The sequence below is a fragment of the Apus apus genome, chromosome Z (genome assembly GCF_020740795.1).
Source record: "Apus apus isolate bApuApu2 chromosome Z, bApuApu2.pri.cur, whole genome shotgun sequence".
In the NCBI taxonomy this organism is placed as follows: domain Eukaryota; kingdom Metazoa; phylum Chordata; class Aves; order Apodiformes; family Apodidae; genus Apus; species Apus apus.
Window position 1 is genome coordinate 46,248,624 of NC_067312.1, and position 21,328 is coordinate 46,269,951.

The 21,328-nt window shown below is 37.9% G+C and overlaps 1 protein-coding gene across 1 annotated transcript in view; it reads right to left on the bottom strand.

Moving 5' to 3' along the window:
* Positions 1 to 378: 378 nt before the first annotated feature.
* Positions 379 to 21,328, bottom strand: part of LRRC2 (leucine rich repeat containing 2) — a 66,267-nt gene continuing 45,317 nt past the window's right edge. Inside the window, exons 6-9 of the mRNA XM_051642432.1 lie at positions 7,000 to 7,145; positions 4,928 to 5,083; positions 3,003 to 3,139; positions 379 to 1,367 (exon numbers count right to left, since the gene is read on the bottom strand). Coding sequence (XP_051498392.1) covers positions 1,318 to 1,367; positions 3,003 to 3,139; positions 4,928 to 5,083; positions 7,000 to 7,145 — 489 coding nt within the window. The 3' untranslated portion in view covers positions 379 to 1,317. The remainder of the gene's footprint in view (positions 1,368 to 3,002; positions 3,140 to 4,927; positions 5,084 to 6,999; positions 7,146 to 21,328) is intronic.

The following is a 21,328-nucleotide window of genomic DNA, read 5'->3' on the forward strand; positions in this document are numbered from 1 at the left end:
TAAAAATTTAGATAGTAATACAAATGCAGAAGTTTGTCACTGGAATAAATAACACACTTAGTATTTTAAAATTATTGTGTAAAAAGAATGAATGCTAAAAAGTAAAAAAAACAAAGTATAAAAGCAGTCTTTTTAATATGTAAGTCTTGAGGAGTTCATCCTTTTTTACTTCGCTTTTTAAATATTACTGACTTCAGTGTCACTCTGCTGGACAAAACCAGACGTAGCTCATCTATAATAAAAAAGCAAGATATAAATATAATTTTCCCCAGCTACACTCATAAGTTTTGGACTGTTTACGTTCTCTAATATAAGTCTAACTTAAGTGTAAATTCTCAAAATCTGGAGTCTTTTTGGATCAAAAAGTAATCTGGAGTCTTTTCGGATCAGAAAGTATTGATTTATTAAACAAAAAATACATAGGTAAAACTAGATTTCTGAAACTCTACAATACATACACTTACATAATTATATGTATATTATTAAGTAACAAGCAATATAAACTTTTATGCAGCAAATTCATTCTTATGCAACTTGGAAAATGTCCACAAAGTCCCGTAATCTGAAACCATTAGTCTCGTTTTGCTAATAGTATTTGTTCATGCTGCTTAGTCCTTAAAATCTTCTTCAATACACTGATGTGTCCTAAGAATGCTTAACACAAAAGTTTCAGTCACATTCACACTTGAATTCTCAAACAGGTAAAAGCTATAATATGCTTGAAAAAAGCAGCAGAATTGCTCCAGTTTCCATAGGTAAAATTGTTGAAACTTATCTAAACTGAAAATCCTGAGGAAGACAATTTCCATCAAAAACATAAATAAATGCAAACAGCTATGTATGTACTTGCATTTTAGATATTTCAATGCAGTAAATGTTTTATTTGGTCTTAGGAATACAACAGATCACATTCTAAATTAATCCTATCCTAAATTACTCTTTCTCATCTTATAAAGTCAAACCTCTTCTTAAAATTATTATTTATGTTACACTGTTTCAACTAAAATGTACAATGTCCTCATCCCAAAGGCGTCTATGCCTGTGTAAAATTTATTACAGTGAAAATTTACTTCTAGCTGATCTATATGTAAATAGTGTTGATGTGGACTTGAAGATAAATATGTTGATTTAAAAGGTGAAACACCATCTTACAAAGGCTCTGTTGCTCTTTGTTTTATCTCTAGTTACTGGAGCAACTTCACTAACAAAGAAAAAAACTCATTAAGTGCTTCTGGCCATTTGTGTCTTCTATTCAGATGGCTAGAAAAAAAAAAGAGTTATTCTGATATTCACTAGGGATTTAGAGATGTTTGATCTTCAGAGCTGTAGACTGAGTAATACTTTCGTAGTGTAGGAAGGAGCAGAATCTGAGAAAACAAACAAACAAACAAACAAACAAACAAACAAAACCCACAAAAACAACTGTCAGACTTCAGCACAAATAATGAAGCCCTTAACCAGAAATAGCTAGGTTTGGATTTATTTCAAAGGTACAAGTGACCTCTGTGCTATCTTTCAGAAATTCTGCTGGCTCGTATTATATAGAAGCTCTTCCTTGTTAAATCTGCTTTTTAAAAGCTATTATTGACATAATATATAGCACAAGAGTTCAGAAGCAAGAAATCCAAGAGGGATTCATGATCCGTCTTCATCTTAAAAAGCACAGAGGAAAGTTGTGTCTAGGAAGACAGAAAATTATATCCCTGAGTTGTTTTAACCCAAAAGCTGGCATGTGTTTGACAAGGTCAAATGCAGGTTTCAGGCAGCCTGGCAGCCATTATTATAGGCTCTGAATTTCACAAGTACATAAAAATAACTGTTCTGTTTTGGTTTGATGGTTTTTTGATATTGGGGGAAGGGTGTCAAGAGTCCTGTAAGATGCTGAGAAGTTCCCCGTGCTCCGTACCCAGCCAAGGAGCCATTACAGGGACAACAGATGTACCTCATCGATTAACATACGAAAGAACTGGTACAACACCTGAGCAGGGAGGCATTTTGAGGGAGAAGAGCTGTGCTGGGGAAGGAGAGCAATGCTGGTGGATGATGAGGAAGAAGGGGAAGAAGGTGCCCTAGCAGAAGTTTCCCTGCAACCCATGGTGAGATGGAAGGCTGACCCCTGCACTCATAGAGGAACATGGTGGAACATTCCCGCGGGAGCCAGAAGGGGTGAACTCAGCCAGGGGACTTGGATTTTGTGGCCACTGGATTGCTGCCAGGGGACTCTGATTACACAGCTTTGGAAGACCCCGGTGCCAGGGGAGGTGACTGTTCCCAAAGGAGCCTGTTAATCTGTGAGAAGCCCACACTGGAACATCTTGCTCCAGACCTCATGGGAAGGACTCATGAAGGAGAGGTTTGTGGAAGACTCTCTCCCATGGGAGGAACCCTGTGGGCAAGCAGGGAAGGACTGTAAGGAATCCTTCTTCCTGAGGAGGAAGGAGCAGCAGGAACCACCAACCTGTGAACTGACTCTAAACCCCACCCTGTGTCCCCCTGTGCCATTGGGGGGAAGGAGGTAGAGAAACCGGGAACCCGGGGAAGAAGGGAGTGATGGGGGTAACATATGCAAGCCCTGCTCTTTGTGCTGTGTCCTGTGTGTGTTTGCTTAGTGTGAAATTCAATTACAATTTTTTCCCCAAGTTCAGTCTGTTTTGCCCAGGACCTTAATCGGTGAAGAACCCTCCTTGGCCTTTGTCTCAACCCATGAGCTTTGTCCTCCTCAACCCAGAGTCTGAGGGGGGGGGAGTTAAAATTAATTAAAGTTAATGCATGTACAAACACACCTTTTAACTTTGCATACATGTGTTCGGTACCAAGTGTTTTACATAGGGCTCAAAATTTAAAAAAACACATGACATTTTCACTTTTACTCTTCTTTAATACCATTACAGAGAATTACAGTTTAAGGCAATACTGCCTGTTCTCATAAAAAATACCACTCCCAATATGTGTTTGCATTTTTCTCCAAAAGATCAGGAAGCTTATTGCAAGCTAACACTTACCCCTTCCCTTTAGGTCTTCAATGTATGCTTTCATAAACTGTTTCTCAAGTTGCTCCCTTTCACGTTCACTTTCTATAATTTCTTCAGTGTCTTCACATACAATAGTTTCAACTGGGCTGTCCTTCAGACTTATGAATCTAGAGAGAGATTAACACAAAAATATATTCAACAGGCTTCTAAGCATCACTGGCCACAATTAATTACATTTTAGAAGTTATTGCTACAGCAGAAGGGGAAACATAAAGAACATTTGCTCAGTTTTTGCATTATGATGCTGTTAGGATCAATCTATTGTTAGAAACAAAGATTTCAAATGGCACCTTTTCTATACTCCACTTGCCATATAAAAATTATTGGATTTATCTCTTTATTTTCATGTATCTACATAAATCATTCTTTGCAATAACAGATATATTTCTGTATTACAAGACCTCTAACAGACTACACTATAGTGTCACATCTATGACTGAGTAGTATGAACTCCATCCTAAAGACGTTGCCTAGTAATCTGGAATTCTGCCAGTATCACTTAGCTGACAATATGTATCTACGTTTTTTGGTTGTTGCTAGGTTACTTCTCTTTCACAATGCATGACCGGACTTGTATTATGCTATGTTTGCAAATTTCCTAAAGCTACACATTGCAGGTGAAAAACTAGATGGTTATATAAAAGACTTTCATAATGTGCAAATTAGATACACAGCATCCTGAAATTTTCTGATATTACCACTCCAAGAAGGAAGAAAAATCAATACAATTATTACTTTCAAAAGAACAAATGTTCCAACAAATCATACAGGTTTTTCAAATCTCTTTAGTCTCATTAGCTGCTGTGAGTCCGTGGTCAGTTAACCTTGGTTGGCCAGGTACCCACCAAACAACTCTCTCTCCTCAGCAGGACAGGGAGAGAATATAAGATGAAAAAGTTGGAGGTTGAGATAAAGACAGTGAAGAAAAGCAAAAACGATGTGTGGAAGCAAATCAAAGCAAAGCCACAAAAATTGTTTTCTACTTCTCCTTATCGCGATGTCCAGCCATGCACTAGGAAGTAGGGAGTCATTGTGTTTAGCAGTTATGCTGGAATGCAGACACCTTAACAACAAATGCCCAACCTCCCTTCTCCTTACAGTCATTGCTGAGCATGACACCATATGATACAGAGTATTCCCTTGGCCAGGATCAGTCAGCTGTCCCAGTTATGCTTCTTCCTTATCCTCAGCCTACTGACCTTTGTGGAGGACAGATGGAGAGACAGCCTTGGTACTGTGGGAGAACTGCTCAATTGTAGTAAAAAAACTTGGTGTGTACCTTTCTAGCTACAAATACAAAGCTTAGAATTATAATGGCTGCTATAGGAAAAGTTAACTCCATCCCAGCCAGACCCTGTGTAGGGTCACAAATAGTTTCGTAATAAAAACCTGAACATCACCTGCAGAAATGCAAGATCATTGTAGTTGCAGACTAAAAGTCCTTTTAGTCTTGTCCTGTCCGCAGCTACAAAGTTCTGTTCCACAGCAAAGAGTATATGAACTGCCAAAATCATGTGACACTAGTTAGGCTTTTAACTAGCCATATATCCCACTCCCAGCAACATGCTTTTGACAGCACTGAACTTATAGACAGCTAACTACCATACTACCGCTCCCGTTCTGGAACATGGCTGTGCAGCTCCAGTGCGAGCTACTATGACCCAGTCTCTAAAGGAATAATAGTTTAGGCATACAGATCCACAGTGTGGGAAGCCTGCAGATTAAAATCAGGAAACCGTGGCTCCTCTGCAATTTCCGATCTCTCTAGTGCCTTTTTAAGGGCTCTGATATAAATTGGGTCAGAATTTGACAGCCAGGTAGGGTAGAAAGTGATCCTTGTGAAAATATTTATTTCTTCTCAAGAACATTCTCCTTTCTCCCTTACTTTTACTTACTTTAAACCTGTGGTAGACTCACAAAGAGCTGTGGGTATCTCAGTGAGGTCATTGCCAGTAACAACAAGCAAGTTGAGCTTTGACATATTGACCAGAGCTCGTGGAAGATAAGTCAACCTGTTTTTCTGTAGGAGAAGTGTCTGCAGTTGATATAATCTGTAAAAATGTAAAAGATAAAGGTAACTTAAGATATTTGTTTCAGACAGAAGCACTTATCCAAAACAGTAACACAGATTTAAACTCATGTAAAAACAATTACATGCAACACTTTTGTTTTCTTTAGAATTATTAATACTACATTTTCCCAAATTTTCATCAACTTTAGTGGAAATTTCCAGTCATGTTTCAAAATTAAAACTATTAATAGCACACCTGTGACAAGTACTCAGAAGCATGCCCAAGAAAAAAAATTCAAAAAATTACTGTGCTTTCATACAGAAAAATACTGACAGAATATGATATAAAGCCTCACCATGTGCATCCTGGAACTAATTAAAAATATGAGTCATGAGCTCACAACTTTGCTCAAATGTTAGTTTCTATGTACTAGATACATTTGTGCTAGGCAGTATATTCCCATCTATATGTTTTTCACTAGTAATTAGTACTGTGGGGAGCAAGAGAATGATCAGCTCCTGGTCATATGGCTCTTGCAGGTTGTGCCACTGAAATCAATTGGATGACATTGTTTTGTGGAGAAAGGCATTTTGACTCTTTTACTTTACTTCCACTGGCTTTTCCTTATGCAATGGCAATTTGTGGCTGAGCATTTATTCCTTGGACTGAAAAGCATAGCAAACTGATTTGAACATTTGAACAGAAGGGTTCATTCCAATAACACTGTTGCAGGCTATTGTTGATTGTAATGCAGGGGAAGATAACAAATAAGGTTTCAGTTTACTGCCAGCTCATCTTTTTTAGTCACAGATTTCATAGTAGTTCACTGAGATTCTTTGACACTACAGGCATTAAAATTGAGTCTGAACAAGAGTATCAGTTTACTGGACGGAGGGTCATGGGGATATCCCAATATTTTCTAGTCTTCGGAATTCACATCAGCACAAGAGATCTCAGAATTCAAAATCTAAAGTCAAAAAAGAAAACCTCCTTTCTTTTTTTTTTTTTGTGGTGTCTGATAATGATGCTTTAGTATCAAGGCTGGCAACTCAGAATGAAATGGAAAAGATTAAATCTAGAAAAGGAATATTTTGGAGATAGAGAAATATACTTAGGGTACATGGAAAAAAACCATTCTTAAGCTGAGTATGTATCCTTCCATAAAACAGAAATATCCCCTTAGAAGCTCTTTGAAGTTCATAAAGTCTCAGCTCAGATCCCCTGGAAAAAATAACTGCAGGTTAATTTTTCTATGGCTAGAATATGCAAATTACTAATGCAAAATACTAATACAGATTAAGACATCAGCTCTGTTGTCAGAGAAATCTGTGATTACACAATGTCCCAGAAAAGTCTTTTTACCCAGCAACAAAGTTAAGGCTGAACGTTTTTTTTCTATGAATTCTCTTGTGCCTCAGGGATCTCTATTCCCAGAGCAATAAATAATAATAATAATAATAATAATAAAATAAACTTTAGTTAATATGTGTTTTGCTTTACTTATGGCTATGTAAAGTTTGATAAACCAAGTTACACAGGACTCCAGAGTGGATGAATACATCCAGGGATTAGAAAGTGCTTTCTCAGGCTAGCAAGTCCCATTAAAGTTCAGAGTGATTTTTTCAGAACTAGTTCCAGTGAATCTCTAAATTGAGAGAGTGAGTACATTTGTACACATGTGTATATAATTCCAAGTAGGAAGGATGGATTGTCAGTGCTTTTTTAACTCTTACCAATATTTTTCTGTTTTACTGCCAAAATTTACCAAGTTCTTTCAGTTCTCCAACGCAGCTCATTAATAATAATAGTAGAGTTTTTATGCAAAACTGTCTGATGCATTTCCCAGTGTGAATTTTTCATGTGAGTTTTCATTAATGGTGTCCTTTGGAAGCTCGTTACTTTCTAGATTTGCCTTATAGTTCACAAGACTGTCAATTAATTAAAACATAATCTACCTGTCTATGTCTTCTGGGAGATCTTTCAAGTTGTTGTTGCTAATATCCAGCCATTGCAAATTAGACATCCGGAGCACACAAATTGGAATAGAATGGAACTTGTTTGCTGACATGTCCACAACCATGACCTGTTTCAGGTTACTTAGCTAGAAAGAAGTGGTTCTTTATTTTAGTTATATTTTGCAAATACAAGACATTTCATTCAACAAACTTTCTCATTATTCTCAAAGCACTTAGAAAAATGTGGATTACATCATTTTTAACTCAGATTTTTGCTAGTGTTATCTCTTAGTCATTGTTTTATAGGAAAAAAGGATTTCAGAAATAACTACCTTCCAAATCATTCATCACTTTTCTAACTTTCACTCTAAAAAACCTATAGTTTCAGACAACAGCAAGGTTGGAACCAGTCAAGTGCTTGATCCCTTCCTGAGTACTTATGAACTACATGCTGAAGTGACAAAACACAGTTTTGATAATTAATAGATGCCAGGTTGCCACTCTCAAAATCGGAGATTTTGTAAACTCCCATCAAAAATACATAGATTTCGTTCATTATATACTGAGAGTGGATTGTTAGAAGACCTTTAGGAAATGAAATTGCCACTTAAAGTCAACAGAAAATTTGTGCAATATTTTTCAATAACTTTAAAAATACATCGTCCATACAACAGACTAAGTAAATCATAAGATGCACTAAAGCTGTTTATTCGAATATTCTTCAAAATAATTATGTGTTTTAAGTAATAAACCTTGTTACAATGAAGGTTAACTGCAAATGTAAAATGTACTTGTTAAAAAAGTACCTGCTAAATGAAGCTCCCTGCATTTGAAATAGTTTATTCACACTACCAGTATTCATAAAACAATGCAGCTAGCTGAAGTGAATGTCAAAGAAGTATAAATGCTAACCAAAAAAATTACTTCAGAGTGGAAATTATGTCTCTGAGCTTCTAGTCATATGTCACTATCACAATCTAGCTCTATAGGTTCTGAGAGAGACCAGAAAGTAGCAAAAAATTTCATTGGTCCTTGCCTGAAGGTTTGTCACTGTGTAGAAAACAATCAGAATCAAAAAGCCCAGACCAAATACATTTTCCTCTTCCAAGGTAAGCAAAATGCATATATACATCATTACTTTCAGACTTCCAGCTTAATTTGATCCTTGATACCTAAAATGCTCACATTTGCAGCTTGGTTTGGGATTTTTTTTTTTTTTTTTTTTTTTTTTTCCTGGAGATGTTGTTTGGGTTCGGGTTTGGTTTTTTCTACATATAAACTCATATTGCTGACAGACCTTGAATTTAGGAGAAACCTTTTCAGGGAGATTTACTCAAGTTATCATATTACAAATAACTGCACAATTGAGTTTACCTCTCAAAAGCACAGTAGACGTTCAGAGTTTCTTAAGTCAAAGATACAGTTTTAAAGTCTGCCTACCACTGCATTCGAACAGCCTTGCTGAAGCCATTACTTTATTCTGAAACTTCTCACTTTCAAACTATTTTGGCTTTTTGAGAACTGGCTACTAACAATGAACACTCTCTCCTATACTGTAATTTTTCCAGATACTCAACCTTTTTTCCAAAAAAACAGAACTTCCTTTTGAAAAATGAAAGCAAACTGACTTATCTAGATTGTTGCAATGAGAGAACAGAGAAAATAATTGTCACCGTCTTTACACTGCACTTACTTTGTAGTGTCAAATTATTGTCATGATTCCAAGTCACAAGCAAATATTTTTAAAATAAATGTTTCAGCCAGTTTTCACATAGTATTGAAAACAGATGGTTTTAATAATTGATTAGATGAAAAACTACGTTTTTTAGGAGTTTGTACTTACATTAAAAAAGTACCAAGAAAATATAAGGCCGTGGACTAGATATAAAGTTTGGCTCAACATGACACAGAATATATGGAGCCATGATTATAGTGTGTAAGCTGCAGCCCATCAGTATTTGTTCTTGTAGGCCAATATTTAACAAAACCTTTCCATTTTGTATAGTTTTTTCAAGCCTAACGGTGTATTTAATCTGTCTCTGATGTGTTACCAGCAATAACCTTTGACATGATGCATTGAAAAATACGGCATCTCTGTTACATCTTCTAAAAAAAACCTTGTGAATTTCATTTCTTCTGGAAGCACTGAGGGAGTTTTGTGACTTTATTAACTCTAAAAAAAACCCCACACCCACACACACAAAAACCCAAACATGGCTCACTTATCATTTTTACATTATAATTTGGTTTTACTTGCTGTTGATTTTCGCTCTTTTATTACGTTACTTTGAATCAATCAATGTTTGGCTTTATGCAACTCCATTTTAAAGAATAGCTAAATTTGACAGTCTAGCTACCAGAATCCACTTATTGTGGTCCTTATATTTAATCACTGTTGTTATCATTGTTTGACTAACTGCCCCATTTTGCTTATCTTAAAAATTTTGTTCATTGAAATAATCCAGGTAACACTGTAGAACTGTACTGCTTCTCTTTCCCTCTGACAGTTAAACCTTCAGTTGAAAGAAAAAGACACCATGCCCTGGGGTGGAAAAGTTATTTGATTAATGTGTGTGTTTTTATTTCTGTTCTGTTTTTTGCCACAAAAAGGATTTACTGATAAGATTGCAGGCAAGCTTATCATGAGTTGTCTAATAATTGCCACCAACAAATGAATAAATGTAAAGTCATGTTAAGCCTTAGCTCAAAAATACTGTATTTTTCAATTACATGTAAAAATTCTGTGACAGAAACAGCATCCCATCGAAGTCTATGTACGATAAGACATAGAAAGGATTCAACTGGAAATGTCTATCAATGCATTACAAATGTGCCTTTTCCCAGAAATTTCAGACTCAGTTAATTCAAAGACAATTTAAACAACTTGCCAATCAATTAGGGAAACCGCAAAAATCCATACTATTCCAAGTTTTCTTTTCATTTTCCTCTTCTCTCTAATATGTACTTCGTTAGCCTAAAGAAAAAAATTCTGAGTGTAACTCTGATCTAAACAGGTTAGGGCTACTTACACAGAATATTCTGGCTTGTGCCCAGAGCAGAAGCATATCCCAGGGAAGGTGATGGAACAGCTTGTTTTTGTTGTCGTCTCAAAGCATGTTGAGGAAAAATGGGTCATCAGGAGGACTCAGCATGGATTCACCAAGGAGATGTCATGCTTGCCCAATCTGATAGCCTTCTATCATGGCATAACTGGATGGGTAGATGAGGGGAGAGCAACGGATCTAAGCAAGGCTTTTGACACCATCTCCTACAGCATCCTAACACCCAGACTCAAGAAGTGTAGGTTGGATGACAGGGCAGTCAGGTGGGTTGAACCAAACAACCAGAACAATGGGGGATAATTCACACTACTGGACGATTGTGATAGGTGGCTGTAGGCTGTTTCATAAAGACAGGCAGGGATGAAGAGCTGGAGGAGTAGCACTCTATATTAAGGAAAACCTTGAACGCATAGAAATCAATGATGGTAGCTGTGGAAGCCCTGTTGAATGCCTCTGGTTCAAAATCAAAAGGGGTTATCTCCAAGGGAGACCTTATAGTAGGCATCTGTTACCTACACCCAAAGCAAGATGACAAGACCAATGAAGCAATGCTTGGATCACTTAAGGAAACTTTGGATCAACAAAACCTGGTTCTTATGGGAGACTTTAGCTACCCAGACATTTGCTGGAAGAACAACACAGCAGTTCACCTGTGCCACCAAAAAGAGACTGGCTCCTTCCACTTAGACTCCTTCTTCATACAATTGTTAGATGTGCTAACCAGGAATGGGGTGCTGCTGTACTTGCTTCTCATAAACCAAGGACACCTGCTTTGTAATGCCTGTCAGCAACAGCCTTGGCTGCAGGGATCAAAATGTTGTGGAGTTTGGGATGCTGCTGACCACGCTTAAAGCTGTTTCCAAGACAGGGTTTTAGATTTTAGAAGAGCAAACTTCAGCTCACTCAAGGCTCCGTTGGAAGGTATCCCACGTGAAACTTACATGAAGGATAAAGGAGCTAGTGAACACTGGGCGTTTTTCAAGAACCCTCTCCTATGTATACAAAATCAGTTCATTTCCTCTAAAGGCAAGGGAACTAGTCAAAGAAAGAGACCCCTCTGTCATAACTGTGAAATTCTGGGTCTGCTCAGAACCTAAATGGAAATGTACCAGTGATGGAAAAGTGGAACACTACCTGTTGAAAATTATAAGGGCATTACTAGAGTATGTAGAGATGCAGTTAGGAAAGCAAAAGCTCAAATTGAGCTGAAATTAGCCAGAAATGTAAAAAACTTCATGGAAGTCTTCTTCAGATGCAGATACAGAATGGGGCAGGGAATGAAACCAGGGTTGCCAGTGATGAACAATGGGATGGTGTGGCAAAACTTGAGGAATCAAGCACTATTGGGATCCCTCATTCTTCTTTACAAGGTGTTGGCCACAGTGTGCCACATCTGAAGTGTTTCTACACTAATGTGTGCAACACGAGGAGTAAACAAGACGAGCTTGAAGCCTTGGCCCAGGTCCCAGAGATATGACATTATTGGCATTAGTGAAACCTGGTGGGATGAGTCCTGTGATTGGAGTGCCCTGTTGGATGGTATAGACTCTTCAGGAGTGATAGGCAGGGTAGAAGAGACAGGGGACTGCCTTTGTATACATTGGAAGGGCTGGAGTGTATGGACCTCACAGTTGGTAATGAGGAGAGTTGAAGTAGTCACCAACAGTGCTGAAAAGGCATTTTCTCAACACCTTCTTCACCTCAACACCTTCTTCACCTCTGTCTTTACCAGCACTCTTGGGTCCCAGGCCATGGGAACAAAAATCCAGGTTGATGCAGACACAGACCCACCATCAGGGAAGGAAGAGTTGCTGTGTCAACTATTACAGAAGCCTGACCCGTAGGAATGGATGGGTCTGGATGCCACCCACTCAAGGGTTTAAGAGACCTGGCTGATGTCATTGAGAGGCTGCCCTACATGATATTTGAGAAGTCTTGCAGATCAGGAGACATCCCTGAAGAATGAAAGAAGGGTAGTATCACCCCCATCTACAAGGAGGGTTCCAAGAAGGACCCAGGTAATTATAGCCCTATTAGCTTCATTTCAGTCCCTGGGGAAGTTATGGATCAATTCCTCCTGGGGACTGTCACAAATCAACTAAAGCATATGGTTGGGAAAAGCAAACAGAGATTCAATAGGGACAAATCATGCTTGGCAAAACCAATCACCTTCTGCGACAAAGTAACCTCCTCAGTTGATGAAGGATGAGGACATTGTCTACCTGGACTTCCCCAAGGCTTTTGACATAGACCCCACTGCCTCCTCTGAGAGAAACTGACATGTTACAGCCTAGACAAGTGGACTGTGGAGTGGATGGGGAACTGCCTGACAGGCCATACCCCGAGAGTGGTAGTAAACAGTGCTTTCTCAAACTGGCAGCCAGTCATAGGCAGGGGATCAATATTGGGCCCAATGCTGTTTAACATCTTCATAAGTGACCTGGGTGTTAGGATCAAAAGCACCCTGATGAAGTTTGCAGATAACACCAAAATGAGTGGAGAAGCTGACACTCCAGAAGGAAAAGCCACCCTCCAGGAAGACATGGACAGGCTGGAGGAGTGGGCTAGCAGGAACCTTATGAAGTTCAGCAGGAACAAGTAAGGTCTTGCACATGGGAACACATAACCCAGGAGTGCAGCTCAGATGGATTCACCTGGCTGGAGAGCAGTCCTGTGGAAAAGAACCTGGCAGTCTTGGTAGACAACAAGCTCAACATGAGTGAACAGTGTGCTGCAGTGACAAAGAAAGCCAACAGGATGCTGCACTGCATCAACAATGGCATCACCAGCAGAGATAAAGAAGTCATCATACCACTCTACCCTATGCTTGTCAGACCACACCTGGAGCATTGCATTCAGTTCCAGTCTCCTCTATACAAAACAGATGCAGACAGGCTGGAGAGGGTCCAGAGAAGGGCCACAAGGTATGATGATCAGAAGACTGGAGGGCCTGCTATAGTAGGAAAGGCTGAGATAACTGGCTTTGTTTAGCCTGAAGAAGAGAAGGCTGAGGGGAGACTTTACTACCATGTACAAATACAGGAAGGGTGGCTAGCAAGAAGATGGAGACTCCATTTTTACAAGGAGTCACATGGAAAGGAGAATGGGTACAAGTTACTCCTGGGGAGATTCCAACTGGACTCCAGAAGAAACTTTTTCACCCTGACAAGAGTTAGACATTAGAATAATCTCATGGGCAGTTTTACGACTCAGCTTGTCAGGGTGCTGGGCCACCACATTTAAACTATATTTAAACTATATTTAAACTATTACTTAGAAGGGTTGGACCAGATGATCCTTGAGGTCCCTTCCAATCTGGTATTCTATGATTTTATGATTCATAAAGTCTGCAAAGAATAAGAGAGCTGGCTGCGTATAGATTATGCAGAAAGATATCAGGTATTGATCATTCACAGTTGATTGAGGAATTACATGGCAATAGAGCAGGGCTATCTTCATACAGTCAGAATCCCTAAGAATGTGGATCATGTGTATAAATTTCAGCCTAGGAGTTTTTCCAAGCAAATAGATGAGACGTGCATGAAATCAAGAACCTGACTAATTATTTTCTGGGTTGAAGCCAGAAGAGTCTGCTGTCTCAAAAACTAAATTATGTTGATTACTTACATAAAATGTTCATATTACTACTGCTGCAGCTACATGCAGTCTGCATATAGTATTGCACTTTCGCATCATAAAATAATCATATCTTCTAATCTCCAAAATTTGTAAATTAAAGACACATATTAGAAGGGAAAACTAGGCTCTAGCAAGGGTCAGTTGCAGGTTTCTCATCAATTTAAATTGATTCAGTAGCTCATTTGGGCGCATACTTTTTATACATTTTAATTGAAATACTAGAAGAGGAAGAGCAGCAATTTCAGTAGCACACTGGCGTTAACTGACCTCTCCAGAATGTTTGGATAGGAAGTGTCCTTTCAATATATCAAAAGACCCTTTTAAGATCCATTATGTTCCTTCACCAAGAGATGATCAATATTACACACTTGCAAAGCAGAATAGACACAAAGCCAATTTTTTTTTTTTTCATTTCTGCTCAAAGATGCAACAGTAATTGAAGAGATGCTATTTAAATGGTGCCATCTTAATTATCATTTAAACATATACAGCAATTCTGTTTTGCCATGGTGATACACTGTAAGCTGTAAAGTTACTTCACTTTTCTGATTTTAAAAACTGAGTATTTTCATTCTGAAACCCAGAGTAAATCACTATTTGCCAAAATGGGGCAAGGGCAAAACATCCAAAAGAGAAGGAAATTTTATTCTGTAGCAACTCAAAAAATATATAAAAAGATATTATAAACAAAGATGACAGCAAATTACAGAATTTTAACACACTTGTTAATGGTTTTGTTTTACATTGATAAAAGAGTAACCATTCACTTAAAAGGAGAAAAATTACATGAGAAAAACATTCAAGTGAAACAAAGAATATGGTCCGGTGGCTCTAACCTAAGTAGCACCATTTTGATGACTGATGATGAAATAATTTCACCTTGCATATATTGGTGCTGGGCCATGATAACAGCTTTCTACACCTGATAAACCTGGAAACAGGAGTTTCATGGAGTTTCAGCCAGAAATCAGCTTGCTTATAAATGTAAACAGGAGACAAAATATTGAAGGGGGAAAAAGCCATTCTGACCTCAGCAGCAGGATCAGAAAGTTTGTCATCTATGAGCTGCTTCCTGTCATACCAGGAATAAGTATTTCCATGTTTTTTGCTTTATGAACAGAAATGGTAGAATTTTTTTTTGCACTGGCACAGAGGAACTTCACTAAAAGGCACAAGGTCTTGTCCACTGTGGGACTGGACACCAGTCAAGTTTGACAAATACTGTTATTTGGCTGCCAAACAGGAGAACCATTCAATTTGCTATTTATCTGTTCTGGAAGTTTCATAAAGAAAATCTCCACATTTAGGAAAGTCACAACAGAGATAAGTCTGTTCTGGCCCCTGTGACATATCTGGTCAGGAATTAGACCATATCTAATTGAGTAAACTGTTGCAAAATGTCTATAAATCAAAATTATTTTTTTCTTTTAATGCCCCAGATTACATGTGCATGACACTGATAGTACACAAAACTACAGCTGAGAACACTGTCGACAACTGAATATGACAGTTCACAGTTTTGCAGCTTACAAGGATTATAGCAAATTTTCTCTCCCTCCTCTTCTGTTTTTTCTCATAGTGTTGTTAGATACTTGGGTTTCTTTAAATATAGTTTCTTTGTGGTGGTGACAAACTTAGCAGGAAAAGTTTTGACTTCATCTCTTCCCAAAGGATTATTTTCTTCCTATGCTATAAAAATATTTCTCAGCAACTTTATGTCTTGCTCTGATACAAACATGTAAAAATTGAAAATAAAGCTAACATTAGTGAAAGATTCAGATATGAGAGAGATCTTTTCCTGATCTTGACAGGAATGGCACATCTCTTGTACACACAGTGAGCAGATTTTTTGCATAAATAGACATTTGGCTACTTTCTAGTAAGTTCTTGGTGCAATTAAAAGCATAAAGCTATGACTTCTTGCAGTTTTTAATGCTTCATGGCTGTTTCACACTACTCTGTCCAGGTTGTGTCCAAGTAATATTGGTGTGTCCAAGTAATTTAAGGTATTAAATTATTCTTGCTTTTATTAAGTGTCTTCCAGTAAAAATATGTCTGAATACTTATTCACATAGTTAATTTTGAAAGCTTGTAATGAAGGTCAGCTTTCAGTACTCATTTTACAGAAAGAAATCCCTTGACATGGAATATACAGGTTTGGTGCAGGCACTGGTCACACTGTTGCCCTCCAGTAACACAAACCAGAAGTGATCTTTGGTACTGTCCTACATAGCAAGCCTACAAATCTCATCTGATTTTTACTGCTAAATATTCAGTGTCTTTTCTTTCTTGTTTGTTTTTTGGGGTTTATTTTCAAATTTTGGTTTATTTATTTTTTTTCTTATACACTAAGTTTTTATTGAAACTGCCTTTTTAAATAAATAATTAAATACATAAATGAATAAATAAATACACCTACATGAAAAGTATCTGAACAGGCTCCCAGTGTAACCAAGAGGCTCCTATACTTCAGGCAAGCTTCTAGGTCTAAATCATGTCAGGACCTCTTCCAACAACTCAGAGTACCTCAGAAGGAGGTAGACACAACTACAGCTGAAAGCTTGGTCCATAATGTTCCCTTGATTGATAAATTTTGTGCTATGTCTCTTAAATAAGAAAAAGATGTCTAATAAAACCAGTCATCTGGCCTGTCCTGGCATAGCTACTAAAAAAATAAATTACATAGAATTATGTACCTAAAAGGTATAACAAAAGATACATTTTACACTTCAGATACAATCACACTTCAAAGAAGTTTTCTATAGCCTTCGGATTGTGTCCAACCAATTTTGCTTAGTTTCACATAGCTACTGGATATATATATGCCCCTATTAATTTTTTAATAGTAAACAACAAAATACTTCTACAGACTTGTGTGTATTCTCTGCCATACCAGTAATATTTTTCTGTGAAAACGACATTTTACGAATACCTATGTAATGCTTTAAGCATATAAAAACATTAGAACAGCAAAGGAATCTATGACTACTGAACAAATGCTAAAACTCTCAAGATTTTCACAGCTGCAAATACCATCTAATATGGAGACGTGCAAGCTAATACCAAAACAGTGTACTACACATTTCTTAAACTGATTGAAACTTGAGAAAGATGGAAAGATGGAAAAAAAAAATAATAATAATAAAAAAAAAAAAACCCAACCTGTATATAAAAAGTGTAAGTCTTGTGTTCAATATTCATTAGTGGCCAAAAAAGCAGTATTTGTAATGTGATATACAATGACTAACCCCAAAATCACTCACCACTAAAAGAAATAATTGTCCACCTATGTACAAAACACTATATTCTTGTTAGTTTTTCTCAAGGAAAAATACTACAGAAATGAGCAGCAGTCATTAACAGAATGGAAGGACTTTATTATTTCTGTTAATTATTTGTTTTGCTATAGTTCTGAAAGTCCTAATTCTAGATTAGGAAAGACTAAAGATTAGAAGAGCTGAGCAAGAAATGGCAAATTCATGAGACTTGCTTCGTTCATAACACAAGAGCAACATAACCAAAAAATATTGCATTTCCTGAAGAAATGAAACTTCTATACAATCAGTCTATAGGATTTGCAACAACGACATGTTCTTTCAGCTGAAGAACTTCACAGAATTCAGAGGAAAGTGACATTTACAGATAATTAAAACTTCTATTTGTGTGTCATGTTTCAAAGAAGCATAGTTCAGAATCTTTTAATCTCAAAAAGTGGCACAAACACCTCACTGGTATCCTAGCAGAATAATAGTGAACAGTTTATATTCAGCTTGCTTATGGAGATTCCAAAATTGAAAACTGCTAAAAGTTGAATTCTTTGGAAAGCAGATCTGCAACTTAGCAGTGTAATTACAATACTATCATCATGACTGCTGGAGCACACAGAACTACAAAGAAAGCTCTCTGATATTATACTGTAAAAACATCTGTTGAGAGATCTCTACTGTGCAGTTTTCATATCATGAATAACCAGGACAAGAAAAATGGAAGAAAGTGAACAGAAACACACTGGCAAGAAGTCACTTACCAAGGTTAACAAATATGTCAGAGAATATGTAACACAGAATTTGTGATTTCTAGTTTTGAGATACCAAGGACCACTCCAGGTATGACAGAATCATAGAATGTTTGGGCTTAGAAGGAACCTTAAAAATCATCTAGTTCCAACCCTCATGCATGGGCAGGTGTATCTCCCATTAGACCAGGTCACCCAAAGCCCCATCCAACCTGGCCTTGAACGCTTTTAAGAATGAGGTATCCACAACTTCCCTGAGCAGCGTGTGCCAGTGTTGTACCACTCTAACAGCCAGGAATTTCTTCCTGATGTCCATTATAAATATACCTTCTTCCAATTTAAAGTCACTACCCCTTGACCTGTCACTACATGTCCATATAAAAGATTTCTCCCCAGCTTTGTTGTAGGGCCCCTTCCAGTCCTTAATGGCCTCTATAACGTTTCCCTGGAGCCTTCTCTTCTCCAGACTGAACAACTTCAACTCTCTCAGACTGTCTTCATAGGAGAGGTTTTCCAGCCCTCTGATAATTTTTGTGACCCTCCTCTGGACTTAATCCAACAGCTCTGTGTCCTTCTTGGCTGGGGGATCCAAAACTGGACACATTACTCCAGGTGGGTCTCACAAGAACAAGGGGGCAGAATCACATCCCTCGACCTGCTGTTGATGCGTCTTTTGATGCAGCCCAGGATTTGTTGACTTTCTGGGCTACAAGCACATGCTGCCAGCTCCTGTTGAGCTTCTCATCAACCAGCACCCCAAGTCCTTCTCCTCAAGGTTGTTCTCAATCCATTTCCACCCAGCCTGTATGTGTGCTTGGGATTACTCCAACCTATGAGTTGGACCTTGTACTTGAACTTGTTGAACTTCATGAGATTGGCATGGGCCCACCTCTCAAGCCTGTCAGGGTCCCTCTGGATGGCCTCCCTTCCCTCCTGCGTGTTGACCACACCACACAGTTTGGTGTAGTCAGCAAACTTGCTGAGGGTGCACTCAATCCTATGGTCCAGGTCTCCAACAAAGATTTTATACAGCACAGGTTCAAGCACCTTGAGGAATGCCACTTGTCACTGATCTCCATTTGGACATCAAGCCACTTACCACAACTTGTTGAGTGCAACCTTCCAGCCAGTTCCTTATCCTGAGTGGTCCACCCATTGAATCCATCTTTCCAATTTAGAGACAAGAAGAGAGAGAGTGTTGGAGAGGGAGAGTGTTGAAGGCTTTGCACAAGTCCAGTAGATGACATTTTCTCTTCCCTTGTCCACCAGTGTGGTGGCCTCATCATAAAAAGCCACTAGATTTGTCAGGCATTATTTGCTTTTGGAGAAGCTATGCTAATTGATGCCAATCACCTCCACGTTATCCACGTGCCTTAGCAGAGCCTTCAGGAGTATCTGCTCCATGATCTTGCCAGGCTGACTGGCCAGTAGTTCTCAGGATCTTCTGTTTTTCCCTTTTTGAAAATGGGGATTATCTTCCCACTTTTCCATGTATTATGAAAAGTCTCGTGCACCTATCAAGACATTCTATTATTATGGTAATTGAATTAGTGGGGATTTGGTATAACCTACTCACTTCTTCCCTTTTTTAAAAAAATGTACTCCAGCATTTTACAATTCTGAAGCAGCACATTAGGTCCTCGAATCTAGTCTACCTTTTATTGCCTCTCACCAGCATTTCAAAGAGCATTTTGTAGTTTGCAACCTGAAGAACTGAAGCCAGCTTCTGAGAAGAAAAAATATCTCAGCTATATTAAGAAGAGATTGGGTTAGACTGGCCTCTTCTTAACCATCTCTCTGCCCTGTAAGGAGAGTATTTGAAGAGAAACTAAAAATCAACAACAAAAACATACAAACAAACAAACAACAATATCAAAACAAACAAATATATATTAAAACAACAACAACAACAACAACAACTAACCATCAGCAACAAAGGCAGAAAATAATATCAAATCAGGAAATGGTGATGTCTGCCTGTGATTCTGACATATGTATCTTTTTTCATTGCAGCATCTCTGACACCACAATCACACAGGTCAGACATAACTTTTAACTGACAAACTCTGTATTTCAAGAAGAGACAAAATAGCAGACTCAAGAGAGCAGACATCCAGTCAGCTTGGCAGCCAGTGTACACTGCATGACAGGACTGAAGCTAAGAGCCATAGCCATCAGCAGCAGCCTGGCAGTGCATGCTCTCCCCAGTCATGTAGCCATATAAACATGTATCATATAACCAGGCTCAGTCAAAGGAAGTTCTGTCACATACTCATACAAGTTCTTCACACAATCTCTAGACATAGATGAGCATTGACCACATACACCCAATGTCCACACTGACTATGTAACCTTTATCAAATTTGACATCAAGGAATCTGGTAGACCAAGATTAGCAATATGAACTCAGATTAGTTCAGAAAGCAATTGGCTGATGTAGCTTTAGTAACCCAGCTGATGGGGAAGCAAACAAAAACAATTACAAATAGATAGAAAGAAAAAAATTACCAGGAGCAATTTTGCAAAGTAAAAGATAAGGGAGAGATGGGAGATCATATTCCTGCAGAGCTCTGTTTACATCATAAAGTGTGAAGTTACTTTAACCTTACAACAGCCTTTGTAACTTGTGTTTTCATTGACAAAAAAATTACCCACCTCCTTCTAAACTTCATCAGTAATAAACAGTTCTATGACAAGCCAAAATATTTAATTAGTTGGATAGTCTAAAAAGCAGGAGAAGAGATCCTTTTTAAAATATATTATTTCTATATTTTGGGGGTTTTGGTTTTGTTTGTTTGTTTGTTTAATATATATTCTTACAGAATAAATAATACCTTTAATTAGCAGCATTTTATGGAATAACAAATCACACGCTTTTCTCTCCCTTCAGCTACAAGTCCCTTCTGATTCTTACCAACTCATGTATGTGAGCAGCAAAAAAAAGCGTTCTTTAAAGTAAATTATGTAAATGTGATAGTGTTATGTATTTGTTCTCTCTGCTTCTATTCAGTAGTTATAAAAAATCTGTCTCAGATTATCTTGCTGGAGGATATATAAATAGGATTTTAAAAGCCTGTATTGCTATTGGACTCAATGAGATTTTGAACTGTTTCCAGAGAAAGCGGAGCCAAAACAGTACCAAATATTATTTCCTACCATTGGTTTATTTTATAGTTAGATTCATGCTTTTTCTAACAATATAACCATGGTGTAGTTTTCAGATTATCCCTCGTCACTCATTGCTAAGTCTTCTATTATGCATTAAAACTATTTCTCTGACATTCCCTAGTAAGAAAGAAAATTCACACCATGAAAGGTGATGTTACTTCTGTTGAACTCATGGGAAAGGCAAAGGAAAGGTCATTGGCATCACATCACCGAGGTAAGCATCGGTCAGTTCTCCAGTGAAGTGGGCTATTATTAGCTGCTGCCTTTCTCTGACAGTGGAGTGTTTTTGAAGTGATGCTATATTAATTAGTAGACTTTGGAAACACAGAATCAACTGACACTTTCCTGTGCCTAACTGCATAATCTTGTTTCCTAACATAGACCCATGGCTTTCTTTAGCTTCTTGTCTATTAAAATATTTATGAGACATCCTGCAGCAGTAAAG